We start from the raw sequence: 23,093 nt of genomic DNA on the forward strand, positions 1-23,093 counted from the left end.
CATGCCTGCGGAGGGTCCTCCCGAAGTCGCGGGACAAGAGGACCCTCCACAGGCACGCCTGTGGGAGGTCCACCAGAGCCGTGGGACTGGCGACCGGCAGAGCACCCCCCGCGGCATGACACCATGCTTGGGGCGGTGAAATGTCTAGAGCCGCCCCTGATAGTATGGCACTAGAATCTGAGGGCCAGATTCCCATTTATACTAAGGTCCCTTTATATCACTCTGCCAGCATAAAGATGCCTTAACATAAATGAGAATAAGGCCCTTGAAGAGTTCAGTTCAATGCCATTTGAAGTCAAGGGATTTTTAGTGCAGTTGATTCAGAGGTGAGCGCTCATCGCCATCCATCTGTTTTGCCACCAGGATATAAGTGACATCGGGTTACTTGGCATATAAGTGACACATAGAGGAATATTCTGCACAAAGCAAGTATTGTTATGCCCATAGGTAGTTAGGAAGGTGAGCCCAAGGTCAGTTAAAATGCAGCAGGTTTGCTGGGTCAAATTTCTTAGTTTAAGATTCAGTGTTCTTTGTTTTCTTAGAACGGGGATCCTCCAACTTTTTTCATTCTATGTCTACCTCTTAAGAGTGAAACCCTCTTATAGACTCTCTCCTCTCCCAACATGCCAATTCCCAACTGCTAGATTCTCAGAACCTTTCATTCTGTGGATCACAATTTGACAAAGAGTGGCTGAGAATAAACCAATCCCTATTTTCTCCATATTTAGGGCAGGAGTCCCCTTAGGACACAGCTCGAAATATTTTCTTGAATCTTACTCCTAGTCAGAATCAGAATTATTCTCTAAAGCTAGTGGGCAAGATCTTCAGCTTGTGGTAACTAGCATAACTTTATGCCACTTATCCCAGCTGAGGATCTGGCCCAATAAATATTAGGTTATCAACTGTGATAAATATTTTCATGGATGGATTAATTATTATAGTTCAGAAGTGTAAACTGATTCCTTAAAATACACAACCATCATACTTGCCTAAAGCAACTCCTATTTTAACAAAAATTTTACATTTCACAAATTTTAAATTACCTTCTTGGTATCTAGCTTTCAGTAGTTGGAAAACCTATTTTCTATGCATCTAGAATAATGGCTATACCATTTGCTGTATTACATCTAGTTACACTGGTGATTCAGAAAATATTTCGTACTAAACTTCATTTCTTCTATTCCCTGTTTTAGTATATAAATATATGTCTTCTCAAATACATTCTTTTTCTTTAGTAAGGCTTGTATTCACAGTCATAACAAAAGTGTTTGCTGATGGAGCAATCTTTCAATTTGCTTTCTTTCAAATGATTTATATTATGAAATTCGACAGTGCTCTAAATCTTAGCTGTCTTTTAGCAAATCCATTCTTCATGAATGAAGAATCACAATTAAAAAAGTACAGGTTACAATATTTTTTATCCCAAAATGGAGGCAGGATGATTTGGAGCAACGAGCTTATCAGCACTTAGCCTATATACAAAAGGTTGATTTTAAACTCTGTTCAAAATACAAAGCCCATAAAGGATGCTACCATGATGATTATTGCACTTTCTCATCATCTTGCTACTTAGCACATATTTTTCCTTAAGCAATATCTAACTTATTTTCTTGAAGACTGCTCAGAGTTATTGTTCTGTGGGGAAAAAAGCACTTTAAATGTTATGAAGTTATGAATTAGACAAAATGATACAAAAATGAATTATATTTTGGTGATTCAGCTACATCATGATCTATTATGTCTTCAGAATGATGTTATTTATGTTGGTATCATTCTCTAAACACCTGATATGCTCTTTGGCATGCTATGAGTTCAGCAGATGCATCGTCTTCTAGGCTTTACAGCCTCCTCTGATGAATGGACAACATTTGGAACAAAGCCACTTTTAACACCTTCCCATCCATCCTGTATAGAAATTTCTCCTTTCTTTACAAGTTCATATATGTCTCGGGTCAGAATCGTAAAGGATTCTTCAACATTTGTGGCATCTTTTGCTGAGGTTTCTATGTATTTCATACCACAGGCAGATGACAGTTTCTCAGCTTCTTCTTTAGTCACCTGACGCTGTGATACTAAATCACATTTATGTCCAACTAACAGAAACACAATATGAAATGGCTGTACATGCATTTTAGCTTCTTCTAGCCAGTCTTTCACATGTTCAAAAGATCGCCGGTTTGTGATGTCAAATACCAGTAAGCCACCAACAGAATTGCGGTAATAAGATCGTGTTATTGATCTGAAAAGTGAAGAGAGAAGGGGGGGGGGAAATAAGAGTTTAAAGGGAATGTAATTACATTTCTCAAGTTAATATTTCAGGGGAGCAGTACATTCTTTACTTGCTACCATCTCTTCACAAAATACACATTTGTTCTTTTTCATGAGCCAGAATTTATTTACTGAAGTTGTCTTTGATCATGTTCATTGTCCATATTTTCTGAAAGCCAAAAGCTGTCACTGCATGCAGCATCTTTGGACTCAACATCTCTGATATCAGCTTTGGATGCAGATTCAGTTTGGAAAGAGGTATTTCTGGTAAAAAATTACCATGTTGCACTTATTCAAGAAAAAAAAATTACAGCATTAACCACTAATTTTTTTTAAAGATAAGACTCTGATCCTGCAAACAGAGCTGTCCCTTGGGTAGGGTGAATCAGGGCGACCGCCCCAGCCCTGCACTTTGGGGGGGTCCCGCACTTTGATAAAATTGGGACTGTCCTGATATTTAGCCCTTTGTCCCACCTCCTGACCAATGTATGATCAGGACACCATTTGTCCTGGTATTCAAGTGAGGAGGCAAATGGGGAGGCGAGCGGCAGAGGCAGGGAAGGAGGCGAGCGGCAGGCAGACAGGCAGGAGGGGGGTGAGGAGGCAGGCGAGTGGCAGGTCGGTGGTCGGGCAGGGGCGGGGCATGTCGGACAGATGGAGAGGAGACTAGCAGGGAGGTGGGCAGATGGCAAGAAGGAGAATGGTGGGAGGGGGTATGAGGAGGTGAGCAGCGGCTGGGTGGGCAGGTGTGCCAGGCAGATGGCAAGGAAACTAGCAGGGTGGCTGATTTGTCCCGGACCCTGTACCTCCTAAGGGACGGCCTGGCCTGCAAACACTCATGCATAGACTTAACTGCTCATGTGAATAGTTCTATAGTTAAGCACATGGAACAGTGTTGACAGAATTGGGGCTTAACTTTGCCATAGACAAGTATACTTATTGTAATCTCCTCTCAAACCAATTCCTTGATATTAAACTCTGTGTAGATAATCATGCCTGTTGAGATCAGCAGCAATAAGACTTGTTATGTTCATGGCAAACAAAGAGAGAAGTTAGAAAAATAAAACACTCTTTCTGGAAGGCTGCAACAGAACACTACTTTATTTCTTAGAATCCTGAACCCTAACTGGCCAAAATCAAAAACAGAGGGAGACAAAGCAGCTGCTCCCTAAGACAAAGAGGCACAAATCACCCACCTTGCTCTAGGCTGGCTCTCTGCACAGACTGACCAAGATGGCACGCTTTCCTATAGAGCTCCATATCTTACAAGCAGGATCAGGAAAGCCCTTGACAACTGAAGGTGATATTTTACAATTTTAACAGTTTTAAATAAACCACAAGACCGAGAAAGGAAGTTCTGTAACACTGGCCAAAAAGAAATCAGAGGGACAAATGCACTTATTACAGCTCTGACAAAGAACCTTTCTTTACCTCTTGCCTATCTATGGCACAGGACTTCCAAAATTCTTTATGCTACAATCACTCAGGCTTGGAACGAGACATTCAGCACTGGGGCTCTAGACATCTGTAATTGATTCCGAGGCCAGAAGGGACCATTGTGATCATCTAGTTTGTATAACATAGGCCAGAGAACTTCCTCAAAATAATTCCTAGAGCATATCTTTTAGAAAAATATGCAATCTTGTTTTTAAAGGAGACTCCAACGTAACCTTTGGTAAATTGTTCCAATGGTTAATTACCCTCTCTGTTAAAAATCTAGGCCTTATTTCCAGTCTGAATTTGTCTAGCTTCAACTTCTAGCCAGCAGATCACGTTTAATCTTTCTCTGCTAGATTGAAGACCTCATTATCAAATATCTGTTCCTCAGCAGGTACCTATACATTGTAATCAAGTTACCCTCTAACCTTCTCTTTTGTTAAACTAAATAAAGTCAGGTCCTTGAGTCTATCACTATAAAGTATGTTTTCCAATCCTTCAATCATTGTCGTGACTCCTCTTTGAACCCTTTCCATTTATCAACATCCTTCCTGAATTGTGGACGTAAGAACAGGACGCATATTCCAGCAGTGATTGCACCAGTGCCCAATACAGAGGTAAAATAACCTCTCTACTCCTACTTGATATTCCTCTGATAATGCAGCCATGGATTTTGGCCACAGCTTCACACTGGGAGCTCAAGTTCAGCTGATTATTCATCACAACTCCGAACTCTTTTTCAGAGTCACTGCTTCGCAGGATAGAGTTCCCCATTGTGTAAGTCTGGCATACACTGTTTGTTCCTAGACATATTCATTTACATTTAGCAGTATTAAACCACATTGATCCCAGTTTAAGAAGCAATCCAGACAGCTCTGTATCAGTGAGCCTAACCTCTTCAGGATCTACCACTCCCCTAGTTTTTGTGGCATCTGCAAATTTTATCAGTGATGATTTTATGTTTTCTTTCAGGTCATCAATAAAAATGTTCAATAGTGTAGGGTCAAGAACAAAGGCCTGTAGGACCCCACTAGAAACACACTCGCTCAATGCTGATTCACCATTTACAATTCCATTTTGAGACCTATTAGTTAGCTAGTTTTTAATCCTTTTAATGTATGCCATGTTAATTATATATTGTTCTAGTTTTTTAATTAATATTCCTCTCACATCATCTGTCATGGGCCTTCAATATACTGTGAAATGAGAAGTAATTCTTCCGCTCTGTTCCGTGCTGATTAGGCCTCAACTGGAGTATTGTGTCCCGTTCTGGGTGCCACATTTCAGGAAAGATGTGGACAAATTGGAGAAAGTTCAGAGAAGAGCAACAAAAATGATTAAAGGTCAGAAACACTGAGATGGGAGATTGAAAAACTGGGTTTGTTTAGTCTGGAAAAGAGAAGACTGAGAGGGGATGATAACAATTTCAAGTACATAAAAGGTTGTTACAAGGAGGAGGGAGAAAAATGTTCTTCTTAACCCTGAGGACAGGACAAGAAGCAATGGACTTAACTTGCAGCATGGAGGTTTAGTTTGGACATTAGGAAAACTTCCTAACAGTCAGGGTGGTTAAGCACTGAAATAAATTTCCTAGGTGGTTGTGAATCTCTCCATCATTGGAGATTTTTAAGAGCAGGTTAGCCAAATACCTGCCAGGGATGGTCTAGATCAGGGTGGCCAACCTGAGCCTGAGAAGGAGGCAGAATTTACCATATACATTTCCAAAGAGCCACAGTAATACGTCCAGCAGCCACTTTCAGCAATCTCCTCCACTCCCAGAGTCTCCCACCCTCTCAGCCCTGCCGATCAGCACCTCCCCCTCCGTCCCCACACCTCCTGATCAAGCTGTCTTCCTGGTGTGCAGGAGGCTCTTCTGGGGTGGAGCGAGGGCATAGCAGGCTCAGGGAAGGGGGCGGGAAGGGATGGAGTGGGGACAGTGCCTGTGGCAGAGCCAGGGATTGAGCAGTGAGCACCCCTTGGCACACTGAAAAGTTGGCATCTTTAGCTCCAGTCCTGGAGTCGGTGCCTATACAAGGAGCCGCATATTAACTTCTGAAGAGCCACATGTGGCTTCAGAGCCACAGATTGGCCACCCCTAGTCTAGACAATGCTTTAGCCCTGCCATGAGTGCAGGGGACTGGACTAGATGACCTCTTGGGGTCACTTCCAGTCCTATGATTCTATGATGACCTCTGAGTATGCTGCTAAAATAGTTTGGATCAGGGGGTAAACCCTACTTAACTGTTCAGTTTATCACCTGTATAGTTTTTGACTGCAATTTGAACATAAAGGTATAACAAACTCAAATAATGATGTTGCAGATGTGTACGTGAATCCTGGGATAATTAAATTCTGGTAGTCACAGCAAGTTGCATTTGAAGGGGTAGCAGCTGTATACTAGGGTAAGACTAATTGTTTACCCTAATATTTTGGACTGACCTATTCCAATATCTTAGGGCCAAATTCCATTGTGGATATATGTGTGTGTGTGCGCGCAGTTCTAAAGTGAAGCAAATGGAATCTTACCCTCAATATTAATTCAAATTGGCTTGGATGTGAAAAATGACGTTGCTGAAAACTGGCTGAAGAACCATAAATACAGAGTAGATAATACTTTGTGTGAAGTGTCTAAAGAATCTGTGTCAGGCTCTGTCTTACTCGGTATTTTCACTAATGATTTAGAAGGGGGCACAACTAGCATGTTGCTGAAATTTTCAGATGATGCTTTGGATGAACTGCAAATGTAAGCAAGGACATAAGAAATAATTGACATGGATCTAGAGAGACTAGAAATATTGCCACCAAAATGAGATTTAACTTGGAACAATGTAAATAATGCAAGCAATCTGAAGAAAATCCTTGAAAACAGTAATGCAGAAAGTGATATAAGCAATAGGGGACAGAAAATTAGATATTGGTTTATACTGGAATAATGCTATACAAGTACCATACTTTCTTATATAGAATTATGTGGCATCAAATATCCATGAACCATTTGTCTTTAAATAATACCTCATGTACACCTGTGTGTTTTACATATACAGGACCTGATCCTCAGCTGTATATCAGTGTAGCTCCATGGTTTCACTATAGCAATGTTGATTTATACCACCTAAGAATCTGGCCTGTATTATTTGTTTAATTGAATAAAAACAGTTCTTCAAAATAAACAAATGATTAAAAAAGGCAACTGTAATTTTGGACTACATAAGAAGTGGCATCATATAACGGAGTGAATAGTTTCTATCTTTTGGTACAATCATAACTCAAATAAATCTTTCATTTTCAGATCTCATTATTAAAGAGAACCTGATAAACTTGAGGGAGTTCAGAAAACAGCAAAAGAGGCAGGCTGGAGAAAATAACACATGAGGAAAGATTTTTTAAAAAATGGTTTAGATAGGTATAGTTTGATTAAGTGACAGCTAAGGAGGGCAGATATGTGTGGAAATACTGTCTACAAATGTTTGAAGAGGTTTAAACTCAAGGACAGCAATTATTTAGAGTAGTGTATTACATGAAAGTATAATTATGAGTGATGAGATAAAATTAAGAAGTAGGAAATTGAGGCTGAAAATCAGGAAAAATCTTCCTAGCATTAAGATCTATTAGGCTGTTGAACAGTCACTCCAAAAAAAGTCATGGAAGACCCCAGACTTGAGATTTTTAAAACTAGATTGAGCAAACCCTAGAAAAATACACTTTGGGGAACATTCCAGCATTGGCTGGGAAATGAACTATGACCCAGATCCTCAAAGTTATTTAGGTGCCTAACTCCCATTCAACTCAATGGGAGTTAGTCTCCTAAATACCTTTGAGGATCTGGGCCTCAGTGACTTAGTAGTTGCATTTTATCTCTGACTTAGTGGTTCTCATTCACACTATCCTCTAACATGTAGTGATGAAAGAGCATGGACTAGATGATGCACATTAGGTCTTTCAGCTATAGATTCTATAGAATTTGGTCCTTACTAATATTAAGGGAAAATCTTTCAGTATTTTTCAATGGTATTAAATTTATTTCTCAACTCACTCTGTCCTGCCCAACCTTAAAGGAAAAGAGCTTAATTACATCTCAGACATTCTTCTTATGCCACCACTGTCTGATCACCATCACAATAATTATGAACAGCATGATGCAGTTCATAAGCAAAACACCTATTGACATCACTAGCAATGTGCAAATAAAAGCTGCAATATTAGACCCTAAAAGAAGTTTATTGTAAAAGAGAAAATAAAATATACAGTATTTCCCTCTTACTAGATTATTATATTAGAGTCATGATATCACAAAGATTTGCAAAGTGTGAATGAAACCAAGTTTAGGAGTGTTACTAAACTTGAGTCTAAAAATCATTTAGAAAAAACAATGCTATATTTATTTGCTCCATATAAACCAGTTACAGGTTATGAAACCTATGAACCATTTGCGCTTTTGCTAATTATAGTAAAACATTCTATCTTCAAAAAAAACAAACAAAAACAACCCCCACCCTCAGATAAACAATGTTAACTAAAGGATATCAGATTCTTGAAAGGACTGCTATCATTTCAGATTTGCAACAAGAGCGTTTGTATCAAAGCCATCAATAATACATTTTAATCTTCATACAACACTTTTCAACAAAAAGGCAGGGTTTTTTTGAGAAAGTTGATCTTTGTCGAACAGAACATGTTCAAATAAATCTTAATAAGTCTCTGCCTGTTCAATAGATTAAATAAGGCTACAGCAGATATTAAACCAGAACCAGATGGCTTTGATCCTGAATTCTAAAATTACAAGGCCCACAAAATAATTCTACATTCTACAACAGTTTCCTGGATTCTCTGCTGCTCATTTTAGAATGATGTTTATTTAGCCATCAGTTTCTTTCTGATTTTGATCTCACTGATTTTTACTAAAATGAAGATAACTTTCCAAATGAAAGCTTTATCTTTATCTAATTTAGAAAGAGAATTATTTTTATTTCCAGCCTAAGATATAACACGACCAGATATAACAAGAATTCGGATATAAAGCGGTAAAGCACTGCTCCTGGCGGGGCAGGGCTGCGCACTCCAGTGGATCAAAGTTTGATATAACACGTTTTCACCTATAATGCGGTAAAATTTTTTGGCTCCCAAGGACAGTGTTATATCAAGGTAGAGGTGTATATTATAATGGAGTTAAATTTGAAAGCACATATCAATCAATTAAAAAATTACAGGGATGGTATAATTATTCCAAAACCATGTTTTACAAAGTATAATGTATTAATATAATATCCTGGTTTTGTAATGCATAGTTTGGGATAATTACAACATCTATGCAATGTTTTTACCTTAAGCTACTGATATATACTCTCAACCTTATGTGCATCAAAATGTAGTTTTCAGTCTTGGAATTTCCATGGAATTTAAAAGTTATTAAAAATTTCAAACAACATTAAACAAGAAACCTAAAGCAAAACTGACCATGTGAAATTTCTAATGATTTGATGATATGGAATATTAACCGTAAATAATTTTTAAAAAAGGCCTTTCATGGGCAAATTCACTGGTACATTAGTGCAGAATAAAACAGCCAGTGTGCACTAGCCAGTTAAGATAGATGTACAGCTGCTTCGCATCAGAGCAGTGCAAACCAGTCAAACTTCACCGGTGACTCTGACCCTTAATTTCTTATTGATGTATGAGTTAGAGGATGGTGTTAATGAGACAGGCAAAAGATGAGAGTAGGTTTGGGGAGCCCAGTGCCAGAATCCCAATGACTCTGGGGTTTAAGGGCTCCCCGTGCACTCCTCCCTCAGTTTCCCCAGAAGGTCTGGCTTGATGCTTTAGTGCAGCTGAGGCAGCAGTGCTATGGGGAGACTTTCACACAGAGATGCCCAAGCTAGTATGCAGGCAAAGAAATTTTAGGGAGCAGTGATAATTGGGTCAAGTAATCAACCAATGAAAATTCTTGACACACTGTCCAGTCTGCTTCATACTACTGGCTCATTACAGCCAATAGACTTATTGCATGCAAATTAGCTGTAGGACAAGGGTGGTAATTGGTTGATTTACCTCTGTAGTCACAATGGCCCAACTTAAAAGTTACCTGAGCCCTTCTGTAGTCTATATAATCATAATAATTAAATACAACAATCATGAATAACTTAGTTTAATTTCAATCTATTTTTTTTCAAATACAGCTTATGCGCAAGATTACAATTCATTTTAATTACATGGAAAGTTGAACAGTCTGTGATATTCCATTATTAAGATAATTCAGAGCAAAGAAAAGATTGACACTTGCTAAATTTCTTAAAGGACTCAGTTTTTAATTAATTTAACTCAAACTGATTTACAGATTTACTTGTATGTGAATGGAAAATTCATTCTTTACTCATAGAGGAAGTGCTGTGAGTTTGGGGATGATAATCTATTTTGACCGTAATGGCGCAGCCTTTACCATTACCTCCATAACAAAGGTATAGCCTTTCACACAATTTATATTTAATCTATATTAAAAACTGCATGTATAATTGTAAACATCTGAAAAACTAAGAGCAACAAGGCAAGCTAAATTCAAGTTCAATCTCTGTCTTTAACTCACCCCATGGCATGTATGTCTGTAGCTCAGATTACATAAGAGTAATCAACGTGGTTTAGCCCCCGGGACGGCTGAAAAAATAATTTAAAGTCCACACTACCTTCTCACTACTGAACCAGGCAGGTAATAAGCACTACCCAGTCAAACTGGCAACCAATCCATTCTCTCTTCAATTCTGTCCTAACGTTGCCAACGGCAAATTATTTGTTCCTATGAGGTACCTTTGCATTCAGTCATACACAGGAAAAAACCAAATGTGTTAACGTGTGAGAAGGTCATGTGAAAAAACTATCCAGTCTGGATTGATGTGAGTTTCACATACAGATTGTTCAAAGTTTCCTCTCACTTAACCTGGAAGTTTATTTTTTTGTTTTAATGTGTAGACAAATATACTATGGTACAGTGTCACTTCAACGGGAACTGAGATTGCTCATCTTCTTTGAAAACCAGGCCATGGTTTTAGTACTTAAAAATGGATTCAGGAGCCTGACTAACTTTAGTCACTCATGTTTGCAAATTTTGTGCAAATAATAAGATTGGCTCCCAATTCAGAATCACATTCTGACTCACCTGTTGGATCTGCTTACCTAAAATCTCCTTCCATAACCAACTTCCTCTCTAGAAGCTCCTTCTATGTTGCAGAAACAGAATGCAGAGCTACGAAGAATGTGATAGGAACACAGGGTTTGCCATACTGGATTACATCAGTGGTCCATTAATCTAGTTCCTATCTCTGATGGTGGCCAGTATGAGATGCTTCAAAGAAAGGTGCAAGAAACTCTGTGATGGACAACTATGGAAAAAATCTGCCTAGAGGGAAAGTTTTTCCTAACCTGTGTAAATTAGAAGTTAATTTATGAATTGAAGTATGAAGCTTATATCCTTTATAATGTTTTATCCTATCTGATATTACTGTGGATGTTCTTATTAGCCATGTAAATATCTAATACTTTAAAAAATCTTACCGAGGGCTTGTCTATACAGTTGAAGTGTCCTTAATGTGGACACAGTTATACTGGTAAATGGTGCTTACATTGATATAGCTTATTTGTGTAGGGACAGACAACAAACTATACTGATGTAAGACACCTTTATACCAAAACAGCTTCATCTACACTATTATTTGTACTGATTTAACTAATTTGATTAAAAATATACACCTCTAATCAAAGTACGGTAGTTAAATTGGTACAAAAACTGTTTGCTCACCAAGCCTAAGCACTTGGCTTCAATGATATCTTGTGACAGTCAGCTACACAGGTTAATTATGCACTGTGTAAAAAAGTATTTATTTTATCAGTTTTAAACGTGACATCTTACAATCTAATTTAATAGCCCTTTGTTCTTGTATGATAAGAGAGTAAATAGGAGTGCCAAATTTACATTCTATTGTATAAATGCCATCAAGCCTTGGTGTCTTGTTGCTTTTTATCAATATGTCTTAGTGCCTCCTCTTTGACACCTGGATCTCTGTCAGTACCTCTTCTTTATACCTGAAATAAGTAAAGCTGGGATGTGTGTGTGTCGAAAGAAGAATGCTAACATTAACAAAATGTTCAAAACCTTCATAAAAGATTAACTATACTAGGGAACTCTGACACCACATTCTACAGGCCATTATCCTCTGATCCTACTGAGGGTTACCAAAATAAACTACACCATCTGCTCAAGAAACTCCCTGAAGAAACACAGGAACAAATCTACACAGACACACCCCTAGAGCCCCGACCAGGCGTATTCTATTTGCTATCCAAGATACATAAACCTGGGAATCCTGGATGCACCATCATCTCAGGCACTGGCATCCTGACAGCAGGATTGTCTGGCTGTGTAGACTCTCTCGTCAGGCCCTACCCTACCAGAACTCCTAGCTATCTTTAAGACACCACTGACTTCCTGAGGAAACTGTGATGTTGCACCCCATAATGCTTTACAGAAATATGCTTATGAATATAAATATGACATAAATGGAATATGTTTTATGCTAAATATGCCATGTAACATATCTTTGCAAAGGTTTTGTTCTACTGAACGTATTCATCCTATTCATATGCATGTATCATTTTTATATCTGAAGTTATGAGTGTTGGCTCTACGCTTGTATTTAAAGTGTTTGCTGTAGGAAGCAACTAAATCTGGTCAACATAGTGGGAAGGCGTTATTCAAATAATTGGGAGTACTTGACTAACAACAGACCTTGATAGACGCCAATCCACATCTGAGCTTTCCTGGCAACATTCAAACTACCATGTGGACAATGGCATCAGCCTGTAAAGAACTGAGTCATGCATGGACATATGGCTTGCCAATGTGACTCCAAAACTCCATTTTGTAGCTGTAATTCTACCCGGGGGGAGAGGGGTTTCCAGCCACAAGAGAGAGGCTATATAAGCCCCTGGGAACCGCCTCCATTTTGTCTTCAGCTAGCTCAAGACATAGCCTCTCCACCCCCAAAGGACACCTGAAAGAAACTGGAACAAAGGACAGTAACTGCAGGGGTGTGAATGATTGCTGGACCCAGACTAGAAGGAGGCTAGTCTGTCAAAGAACCTTATCGGAACACCTCTGAGGGTGAGATTTACCTGCATTTAGTTTCCTATGTTAGGTTAGTCTTGCGTGTTTTATTTTGTTTGGTAATTTACTTTGTTCTGTCTGTTATTACTTGGAAGCACTTAAATCCCACTTTTTGTATTTAATAAAATTACTTTTTACTTATTAATTAACCCAGAGTAAGTATTAATACCTGTGGGGAGGGCAAACAGCTGTGCATATCTCTCTATCGGTGTTATAGAGGGTGAACAATTTATGAGTTTACCCTGTATAAGCTTTATACAGGGTAAAATGGATTTATTTAGGGTTTGGACTCCATTGGCAGCTGGGTATCTGAGTGCAGGAGACAGGAGCACTTCTTAAGCTGTTTTCAGTTAAGCCTGCAGCTTGTGGGTGACATGGTTCAGTCTTGGATCTGTGTTTGCAGCAGGAAAGCGTGTCTGGCTCAAACAAGGGAAGGTACTGAAGTCCCAAGTTGGCAGGGAAAATGGGCTCAGAGGTAGTCTAGGCACATCAGGTGGCAGTCCCAAAGGGGTTTCTGTGATCCAACCTGTCACAGAAACTACAATCCTTTCATGATCTTCCAGAAAACACCATCCTAGCCACAATGGATGTAGATCCTCTCTACACCAACATTCCACACAAAGATGGACTACAAGCCATCAGAAACAGTATCACCGATAACATCACGCCAAATCTAGTGGCTGAACTTTGTGACTTTGTGCTCACCCACAATTATTTCAGATTTTGGGACAATTTATACCTTCAAGTCAGTGGGACTGCTATGGATACCCGCAGGGCCCCACAGTAGGCTAACATTTTTATGGCTGACTTACAACAATGCTTCCTCAGCTCTCATTCCCTAATGCCCCTACTCTACCTGCACTACATTGATGACATCTTCATCATCTGGACTCATGGGAAGGAAGCCCTTGAGGAATTCCACCAGGATTTTAACGATTTCCACCCCAACATCAACCTCAGCCTGGACCAGTCCACACAAGAGATCCACTTCCTAGACACTACAGTGCTAATAAGCGATGGTCACTTAAACACCAGTCTATACCGGAAACCTACTGACCGCTATACCTACCTACATGCCTCCAGCTTCCATCCAAACCATATCACATGATCCATTGTCTACAGCCAAGCTTTAAAATACAACCGCATTTGCTCCAATCTCTCAGACAGACACAAACACCTACAGAATCTCTATCAAGCATTCTTAAAACTACAATACCCACCTGGTGAAGTGAAGAAACAGACTGACAGAGCCAGAAGGGTACCCAGAAGTTACCTACTACAGGACAGGCTCAACAAAGAAAGTAACAGAATGCCACTAGCCGTCACCTACAGCCTCCAACCAAAACCTCTCCAGCACATCATCAAGGATCTACAACCTATCCTGAAGGATGATCCCTCACTTTCACAGACCTTGGGAGACAGGCCAGTCCTCGCTTACAGGCAGCATCCCCACCGGAAGCAAATACTTATCAGCAACTACACATCACACAACAAAAACACTAACCCAGGAACCAAACACTGTAACAAATAACAGTGCCAACTGTTCACATATTTATTCAAGGGACACCATCATAGGACCTAACCACATCAGCCAAACCTGTGTGATATATGCCATCATCTGCTAGCAATGCTCCTCTACCATGTACATTGGCCAAAATAGACAGTCTCTACGCAAAAGAATAAATGGACATAAATCTGACATCAGAAATTATAACATTCAAAAACCAGTAGGAGAACACTTCAATCTCCCTGGATACTCAATAACAGACTTAAAAGTGGCAATTCTTCAACAACAAAAACGTCAAAAACAGACTCCAATGAGAAACTGCAGAACTTGGAATTAATCTGCAAACTGGACACCATCAAATTAGGCCTGAATAAAGACTGGGAGTGGATGGGTCACTACAAAAACTAATTTCCCCCTGCTGATACTCATATCTTCTAATCAACTGTTTGAAATGGCCCACCTTGCTTACATTGGCCTCATTAGCACTACAGAAGTGATTCCCACCCCTTCTTGTCAACTGTTGAGAACAGCCCACTTTTACCTTAATTGAATTGGCTCGTTAGCACTGGCCCCCCACTTCGTAAGGCAACTCCCATCTTTTCATGTGCTGTGTATTTATATCTCCCTACTGTATGTTCCACTCCATGCATCTGATGAAGTGGGTTTTAGCCCACAAAAGCTTATGACCAAATAAATTTGTTAGTCTCTAAGGTGCCACAAGGACTCCTCGTTGTTTTTGCTGATACAGACTAACACGGCTATCACTCTGAAACCTATAAAAGATATGCATTTCAAAAGCTGAGCCAGCAGAGTTCTGGAAGAATAAATGAGGCCAAGGATAATATGGTTGCCTTTCAACATCCATAGTCTTCATGTGGCTGTGAACATACTATTCCAAAGCAGTATGACCATTCTGGAACATTAGCACCATTGATCTGAGGTTGTAAACCCCCATTATAAAAAGCACCACCCCTAATAAATCTGGTTTCTCATAGCTTCATCTAGCTCACCAAAGACACTCCATAGAAGTGGGGTCAGCATGGATGGGCATAGGCAAAAAAATTCTGAGAACTGCAGTTACTGGTAAGTAACCCTTTTTCCTCTATCATAAAATTGTCTCTGCAGATCCCTGATATAGTAAATTAGCCCTCCTATTGCAGTTATCTGCTAACGCTTGCTGGTGAATACTTAATTAAATAAAGACAGAAGCAGTGCTCTCTGATCTGGGCATAAGCTGGAGTTTCAGAACCAAAAATAATTTTGTGAATAAACTGAGCAACAAATGGCAGTACCAGAAATCGAAACACTTTATAGGGAAGCTATTGATGTTAACACTCCGGTAGAATGAGCTTTAAAACATCCCACAGTCTCTCTGGTACAAACAATTTGTCATAACAAGCTTGACTATAGACCATGCTAAATCCACTCGGATGACCTTTGAGCATAGATCATCTCTCCTTGGACTTTTTCTCAGAGTCCACGAACAGACTTCCTTAAGCTAGTTTCCCTGGCATAGTGTGAGGCTTAGGGAAAAAGGCAAAGAAAAGAACCAATTTAGGTGAAATCTTATCCTATCTTGGTCAGAAATACACGGTGAATAACCACTTTATATTCAGTAAACATAGTCTATCTAGGTTCTTGTCCCACTAGATTGTAAACTCCTTAGGGTAAAGATCTTTTTGTTCTCTTTGGACAGCACCTGGCATAACGGGGTCCTGGTCCATGATTGCAGCCCCTTGGTACTACCACAATACAAACAAATTAATAATAATAAAACTGTATCCATCACTGTATTATCTGATCTCAGTATAAGGAGCCATCCAGGCTTGCAACTTGCTTACCCACTTTGCAGAGGTAGTAAAAACCATGCCACTTTAACTGAAAAGTAATGCACTCCTCAGCAATGTAAATGGTGTTTACATGAGCCTACTTAGAATCAGATCCCAATCCCAAGACACCAGTGGCAGATACACCCCCAGCCCTCTCCTTTCTCAGAAGTTTTACCATAGGACGTAGAAGAAAGAAAGAGATTTGAATAGGGTGGTTGTGGCAAGTACACCATCAAAATGTACTTTTCTCTGGGGATGTCCCCTAGGCTTGCGACCAGCAGTGGGCTGGCGTATAACTACTACGGATTCCCCTCACACAGGGAAATCCTCTGGGAGTGTATTAAGCCAGGCTCAACTAGCTTTGCACCAGTGGGACACTGCAAAGGAGCTGGAGCAGACTTGAAAAACAGACCTATACACTGCTTAGTCATTTTTGTTGTTACAAGAAAAGCATCCTAATAAGTTAAGAAGACCTTTGGCATCTTCTAATCTCCCAAAGGTTATAGCTTGATAATGATCTACAGTTTTCTTCATTTAAGTGTACTGAACAGAGGACAAATATACAAGTTTCCAACATACTGTTTATATTTTAGTAATCTATTTATAACATGCTTGAATAGATTTAAAAGGCTAGGCACAATAATTGCTTTCATAATTTCTATGTGTGCCATCTGTCAAGACATGTCTATTAGCAAACCAAACACATTTAACAGTATTTCCTCTGGTACGTATCTGCTGGAGAATATTGGAGAATACATATCATATACACTAGTGGATAAATGTCAAAGCGACGGCATACATCACTCACCATTGGATATCCCCTGAGCATCATCATGTTAAATGATGGCTATTATTTGATTTCAGATGGTATTTTATTCACATCCCTTTGAGTCAACTAACAGCCTTGATTGGATATGTTGGCCCTTTGTCAGCAAAATCAAAATACAGCGACTACTAGTTATTAGGCCTGTATTTATATTTTACACTTGTTTGTAGGAAAATAGTAAGAAGCTGAAAAATATTAAGAGGTTGTTGTTATCACCAGTGAATTCAGCACTAATCTTGGAGAGGTCTGACTCTGCAAAAAAATATGTATGCACTTCTGACTCATGCAAGCCCAGGAAAGTTGCCGGTTAATCTCCAGGTGGTAGGTTTGTATGATTTTTGGTGGTGCCCACAGGGCCGGTGCACGGAAGTTTCACGCCCCAGGCGAAACTTCCACCTTGCGCCACCTTGCACCACAGCTAACCCCGCCCACCCCACCCATGNTGCAGCAGCTAACCCCACCCGCTGCAGCAGCTAACCCACCCAGGGAGCCCCCTCTAGCAGCAGCTACCCCCCCTTGAAATCCCCCCCGTCCATGGCAGCTAACCTGGCCTGGGGAGCGCCCCCTGCAGAAGCTAATCCCGCCCCCCTCCACGGTAGCTAACCCTGCCCGCCGCGGCAGCTAATCCCACCCGGGGAGCCCTCCCCAGCTCTCCTCCGCTGAGCACGCCGGCGCTGCTCTAATTTTCCTCCCCTCCCAGGCTCGCGGCATGAGGGGTTTGGGGTGTGGGAGGGGCTCAGGGTTAGGGCAGAGGGTTGGGGTGTAGGGTGAGGGCTGTGGGGTGCAGGTTCTAGGTGGGGCGGGGCTGGGTACGAGCAGTTTGGAGTACAGGCAGGCTGCCCGGGGGCTTGGGCCAGACAGAAGGACTCCACAGTCCCCCAGCCCTCTCCCCGCTGGTAGCAGTGAGTTCTGAGGAAGGGGCCTCCTTAGTCCCTCCAGAAGCACACTCACCCAGCACCATCACTGCATGTGCTTCTAAGGGACAGGCCCCTCTCAGGTCCAGGAAGCCCCCTTGCCTCCCCTGGGAGGGTGCCAGGGGGGAGGGCTGTCATCATGTGTGCACCTACTCCCCTCCTCCCTCCACAGGCAGCAGCTGTGCCGCCATCTCAGCCTGCCACCTGTGCTGCTCCTTTTTGTAGCTGGCAGCTGCTGGCGAGGGAGTGCAGCGTGGAGCGGCAGGGCAGCCGCCCGCAGCCCACGGTGCAGGTAGGGATGCTCCAGGGGAAGTTGTGTGGGGGCGGCAGGCAGGGCCGGGAGAGAGACCTGGCCCCGAACATTGGAGGATCCGGGCCCCTGGGCCCTGAATTTTCTGGATCATGGGCACCATGGGCCCATACAACTTGCTGTCCCTGTTACTCTGTCTCCCTGTCCAGGGAATAGATTGCCCTGTCAGCTGTAGAGGAACTGTGGATCTGCACGGGGGGAAGATGGTGTGTGTAAATGAATCTCCTGCAAGGGTCCCTGTCACAATTTAACCCCACCAAGTTCAGGAACACGCTGGAAGCACAGTGGTCATCAAGAGTCTGGTTTAAGGGAGGAGGATGTGCTTTGGGGGAAAGAGTGGTGCCTGGCTTTGCCTTCTCCAGAGGGAGGAGAGACAGGAAGGGGGTCCCAGTGGCTAGAATGGGAAGTGTGTGATGAAAGACAGGAGTGTGGGGGTTGGGGTGGAGGTGAGTTCCTGTGGCTACAGGCAGTTCGGGGAGAGTGGGGACCCTAGAAAGCAGTGTCTAGGAGGACAGTGTGGTCCCTGGAGTGATGTGGGGGAGTCTGCAAGGGAGAAGCAGCAGGAGAGTGGCCTGGGTGGGATCAGGGTGCAGCAGAGTGTGTCCAAGGTGAGTTGTGGAGACAGGAGGGTGATGGAGGGGTTCCAGGTGTGGGGTGTGGCCCCGGGGAGGCACAGGAGTGATTGGGGAAGAGTAGGGGGGAGGCTGGTGGTCCCAGGTATGGTGCTAGGGTGGCAGGGGGATGGGTGGGGAGGCAGTGGGTCCCAGGGCAGCGTGAGGAGGCAGGGGAGGGGTCCCAGGGCAGCACCGGGATGAGCAGGGAGGCAGGGGGTCCTGGGGCAGCACGGGGATGGACTAGGAGCTAGGGGGTCCCGGGGCAGCATGGGGATGGCTGAGAGAGCAGGAGCGGGGTCCAGGCCTCACGAGGATGGGCGGGGAGGCAGGAGCGGGGTCCGGGCCGCAGGGAGATGGGCCGGGAGCCAGGGGGTCCGGACCGCAGGGGGATGGGCAGGGAGGCAGGGGGTCCGGGCCGCGCGGGAATGGGCGGGGAGGCAGGAGCGGGGTCCTGGCCGCAGGGAGATGGGCCGGGAGCCAGGGGGTACGGACCGCAGGGGGATGGGCGGGGAGGCAAGAGCGAGGCCCTGAGCTGGGCGGGGAGGCAGGAGCGGGGTCCGGTCCGCAGGGAGATGGGCGGGGAGGCAGAGGCGCTGGGAGGAGGCCGGGAAGTAGACGAGCCGCCGGTACCTGAACCGCTCCTGCCCCGCCGTGTCCCACAGCTGCAGCTTGACCCGCTTGCCGGGCTCGATCTCCACCAGGCGGGAGAAGAAGTCCACCCCCACGGTGGGGTCGCAGTGCAGCGGCCCCGGGAAGCTGCCCTCGGTGAAGCGGTGCAGGAGGCAGGACTTGCCCACGGTGGAGTCGCCCAGCACGATCAGCCGGAACTGATAGATCCAGATCGCTGCGTCCATGGCGGCCCCGGCCTGGCCCGCCTCGGCCTCGGGGCCCTTCCTGGGGCTCCTCCTCGGCCGGTGCCTGCAGCGCGCTCCCACCGCCCCTTTCCCGGGCATCGGCGCTGCAGGCCGGCTGGGGGGAGGGGATGGCTCGGACCCGAGCAGCTGCACCCTGTGATGCCAGGGAGGGGCGGGGCCCCCGGCTCCCGGTGGCGATGGAGAAGGGCTGGGGTCCCGCCGATCCTCACAGGCTAAGGGCAGGGTTGGGGGTCCCACGGACCCCGTTATGCAGGGGGGAGGGCTGGGTCCCTGAGATCCTGGGGGACTGGAGGAGGTGCAGGTCAGGGAGGGAGAGCGCTGTCCCTTCAGCACCTGTTCTGCTCAGGTTGAGCTGAACAGGTCAGCCTGAGCCATTGCATCACACAGCCCTGCCATCCCTGCAGGGTTAACTCATGCTCTTCTGGGGATGATGTCACCCCAGCACTCCTCCCATCCACACACAACCCTTTCACCCCAGTGTGGTGGTGGTTTCAGTCCTGCTAACTGGCCCAGCTGGGGGTTTACCAAACCACTTTGCAGTGAGGAGGCAGGCTAAGCCACTCAGAGCCCGCAGTCCTCCAGTGCCTTCCCACAATTCCCCCCATGTGCCCAAAAGGACAGACAAGAGCTCCAGAATTCAGTGGGAAAGACTTATAGGGTGGCATAGCTTACTGAAGCATAACCAACTGTGGTATGTTCCCACACAGGTCCTAGTGACACACATGGGAGCAGGGCCAGCTTTAAGCCGATTCATCCAATCCCCCAGAATCAGACCCCGCACCTAAGGGGGCCCCACTCCAGGGGTCTTTGGCAGCATTTTGGTGGTGGGGGAGGGCCACGCCAGGGGTCTTTGGTGGCATTTTGACGGTGGGTGGGGGTGTCCTTTGATGCTGCAGAAAACCTGGAGCAGACCCCCCACCGCTGAAGTGCTGCCAAAGCCCCGGATCGCTGCCGGGTATTCCAATCGGTCTCTGCGGGTCATAAAGCCGGCCCTGCATGGGAGCCCAGCCACAAAGAGGACGTAGTGATTCAGATGTCTTGTTGCAGTGTGGCTGTTCATCCCACAGCTAGGCTAGTCTGGGTGCTAAGACCTGGGTGCCAATTACCCGGGCTAACTGCAGGGAAGACATTTCCTTGAAGCAAGAGTTTCCTCTCCATCCCCAACCTCCAATTCACACATGCTAGGTCCTGTTCCCCTATTCAACAGCTTGTAACAACTCACAGCAGATCCAACAAGGGGGGCAAATTGGAGAGGCAGTGGTGGGGGGTGTACAAGCTAGGCACTGAAAAGGATGAGCAGGGAATTGGGGTATGATGTGGGACAGACAATGGACTGTGGGACATGAGATGGGCAAGGGAAGGTGGGAGCAGAGCTGAGAAAAAAGGGGGTGTTGCAAGTAAGGGTGGCTGCAATAAAGGGTGATGGGCAAGGATGGTGGAAAAAAGATGAACTATGAAGAGGAAGGAAGGGATATGAGTAAGGAGTTGCAGCAGGGGTGGGAGTAGAGCTAGGTGACATTTTCTTGTCAAATAGTTTATTCACTGAAAAATGTAGTTTTGGGGCAATCAAAACTAGCTATGAATTTGGTTCCACTTTGGGGAATGGTTGTGACCAAATAACAAATGAAAAAAATAAATAATTGAAAGGCAAAACCATTTGTTTTGACATTTTCAAAATGAAATGCTTTGACCTTTTGCTTCAAAGCAATGCTTTGTTTCAAAATTTAGCTAGCTTGATTTAAATATTTTTTTAAAGTGATAATCACCCAAAAATGTAACAAAAAACTGAAAAAAATGTTTTGCATCAAATGAATGTTTTGTTTGACCCAAAATTATTATTGCAATTAATTATTATTATTTATTCATTCTCATGTTTCACTTTGGTGAGAAAACCCCAAAATTTCCATTTTGGTTTGTCCCAAGAAAATTGGGAAGGATTTTTCACTTCAGCCATTGAAATATGCTGAGCTCTAGGTAAGAGACAAACCAGGAAGGGCATGAGACTGATGTGGGGAGCTGTGAGCTGGGAGAGGAACACAAGACAGTCAAGGGGAAGCAAGGGTGGGTAAGAGTGAAAGTTAGTGAGTTGTGGGACCTGGGAAGGGGGAAGGAAAGCATGGGAGAGTCACATAAAGAGGGACTGAGGAGAGACTCATGTAAGATGAGTTGAAAAAAGAGCAGTCCAATCCCCTGCTCAAAGCAGGACCAATCCCCAACTAAATCATCCCAGCCAGGGCTTTGTCAAGCCTGACCTTAAAAACCTCTAAGGAAGGAGATCCACCACCTCCCTAGGTAACTCATTCCAGTGCTTCACCACTGTCCTACTGAAAAAGTTTTCCCTAATATCCAACGTACACCTCCCCCACTGCAACTTGAGACCATTACTCCTTGTTCTGTCATCTGCTACCACTAAGAACAGTCTAGATTCCATCCTCTTTTGGAACCCTCTTTCAGGTTAGTCAAGCAGCTATCAATCTCCCCTCATTCTTCTCTTCTTCAGACTAAATACAATCCCAGTTCCTTTCAGCCTCTCCTCATAAATCATGTGCCTCCAGCCCCCTATCATTTTTGTTGCCCCTCGCTGGCTCTCTCCATTTCCACAAGCTTCTCATCAACTTAACCCTAGGTCCTTTTCTCAAGATGCTGCCTAGCCATATCGGTCCCGCCTGATATCAGTGCATGGGATTCTTCTGCTAATGCAGGACTCTCCACTCTGTCCTTTGAACCTATCAGATTTTTGCTGGCCAATCTTAATTTGTCTAGTCTCTCTGTATCCATCTACCTCCAGCCAATATACCACCTCCTAAGTTTAGTGTCATCTGCAAACTTGCTGAGGATGCAGTCCACACATGCCTCCAGATCATTAATGAAGATATGATAGCTAAAGCCGTGCGCCTCAGGACGATCCTGGGGCACGTCACTGGCTACATGGCGTGCTGCCCAAATTAGACCAATGGAGCGCCATTGATCTACTCCCGCAGTTGAGCCAGCTTTCTAATTCCGCCTGTATACGCTCCATTCATTCAGCTCCATATAGCTGTCTTTAACTTGCCTCCGGCAAGAATCCTGTGGGAAGAACCATACCGAAAAGCTTTGCTTCAAGTCCAGAATAACATGCCTCCTGCTTCCCCTATTCCACAGATCCAGTATATACTGGTCATAAAGGACATTAGGGTTAGTACAGGCATGCACTTGCCCTTGGTGAATCCATGCTGATGCTGTTCTGATCACTTTCCCGTGGTGTCTTCAGAGCATTGATTCCTTGAGGACCTCTCCATGATTTTTTCAGGGACTGAGTGAGATGACTGGCCTTAAGTTTCCTGGGGCAGATCTCCTCACTGGTCATTCCACTTTTAAAGATGCTG

General features: G+C 43.7%; 1 protein-coding gene across 1 annotated transcript; it reads right to left on the bottom strand.

The window, feature by feature from the left end:
• Positions 1-104: 104 nt before the first annotated feature.
• RAB39A (RAB39A, member RAS oncogene family) lies at positions 105-19,806 on the bottom strand. Its single transcript, XM_032790680.2, has 2 exons — positions 19,484-19,806; positions 105-2,239 (listed from the first exon to the last, which is right to left on the bottom strand). The coding sequence occupies exons 1-2, from the start codon at positions 19,804-19,806 to the stop codon at positions 1,813-1,815; spliced, it is 750 nt and encodes a 249-aa protein (XP_032646571.1). The 3' UTR covers positions 105-1,812.
• Positions 19,807-23,093: the final 3,287 nt, after the last annotated feature.

The sequence above is a fragment of the Chelonoidis abingdonii genome, chromosome 1 (assembly GCF_003597395.2).
Source record: "Chelonoidis abingdonii isolate Lonesome George chromosome 1, CheloAbing_2.0, whole genome shotgun sequence".
NCBI classification, from domain to species: Eukaryota; Metazoa; Chordata; order Testudines; family Testudinidae; genus Chelonoidis; species Chelonoidis abingdonii.

What these genes read in the sequence shown, in the direction of transcription:
- RAB39A (XM_032790680.2), bottom strand. Translation starts at nt 19,806, where the DNA reads ATGCCCGGGAAAGGGGCGGTGGGAGCGCGCTGCAGGCACCGGCCGAGG. An exon ending in GCGGGGCAGGAGCGGTTCAG is followed by an intron (nt 2,240 to 19,483) that starts GTACCGGCGGCT and finishes TTCACTTTTCAG; the next exon opens with ATCAATAACACGATCTTATT.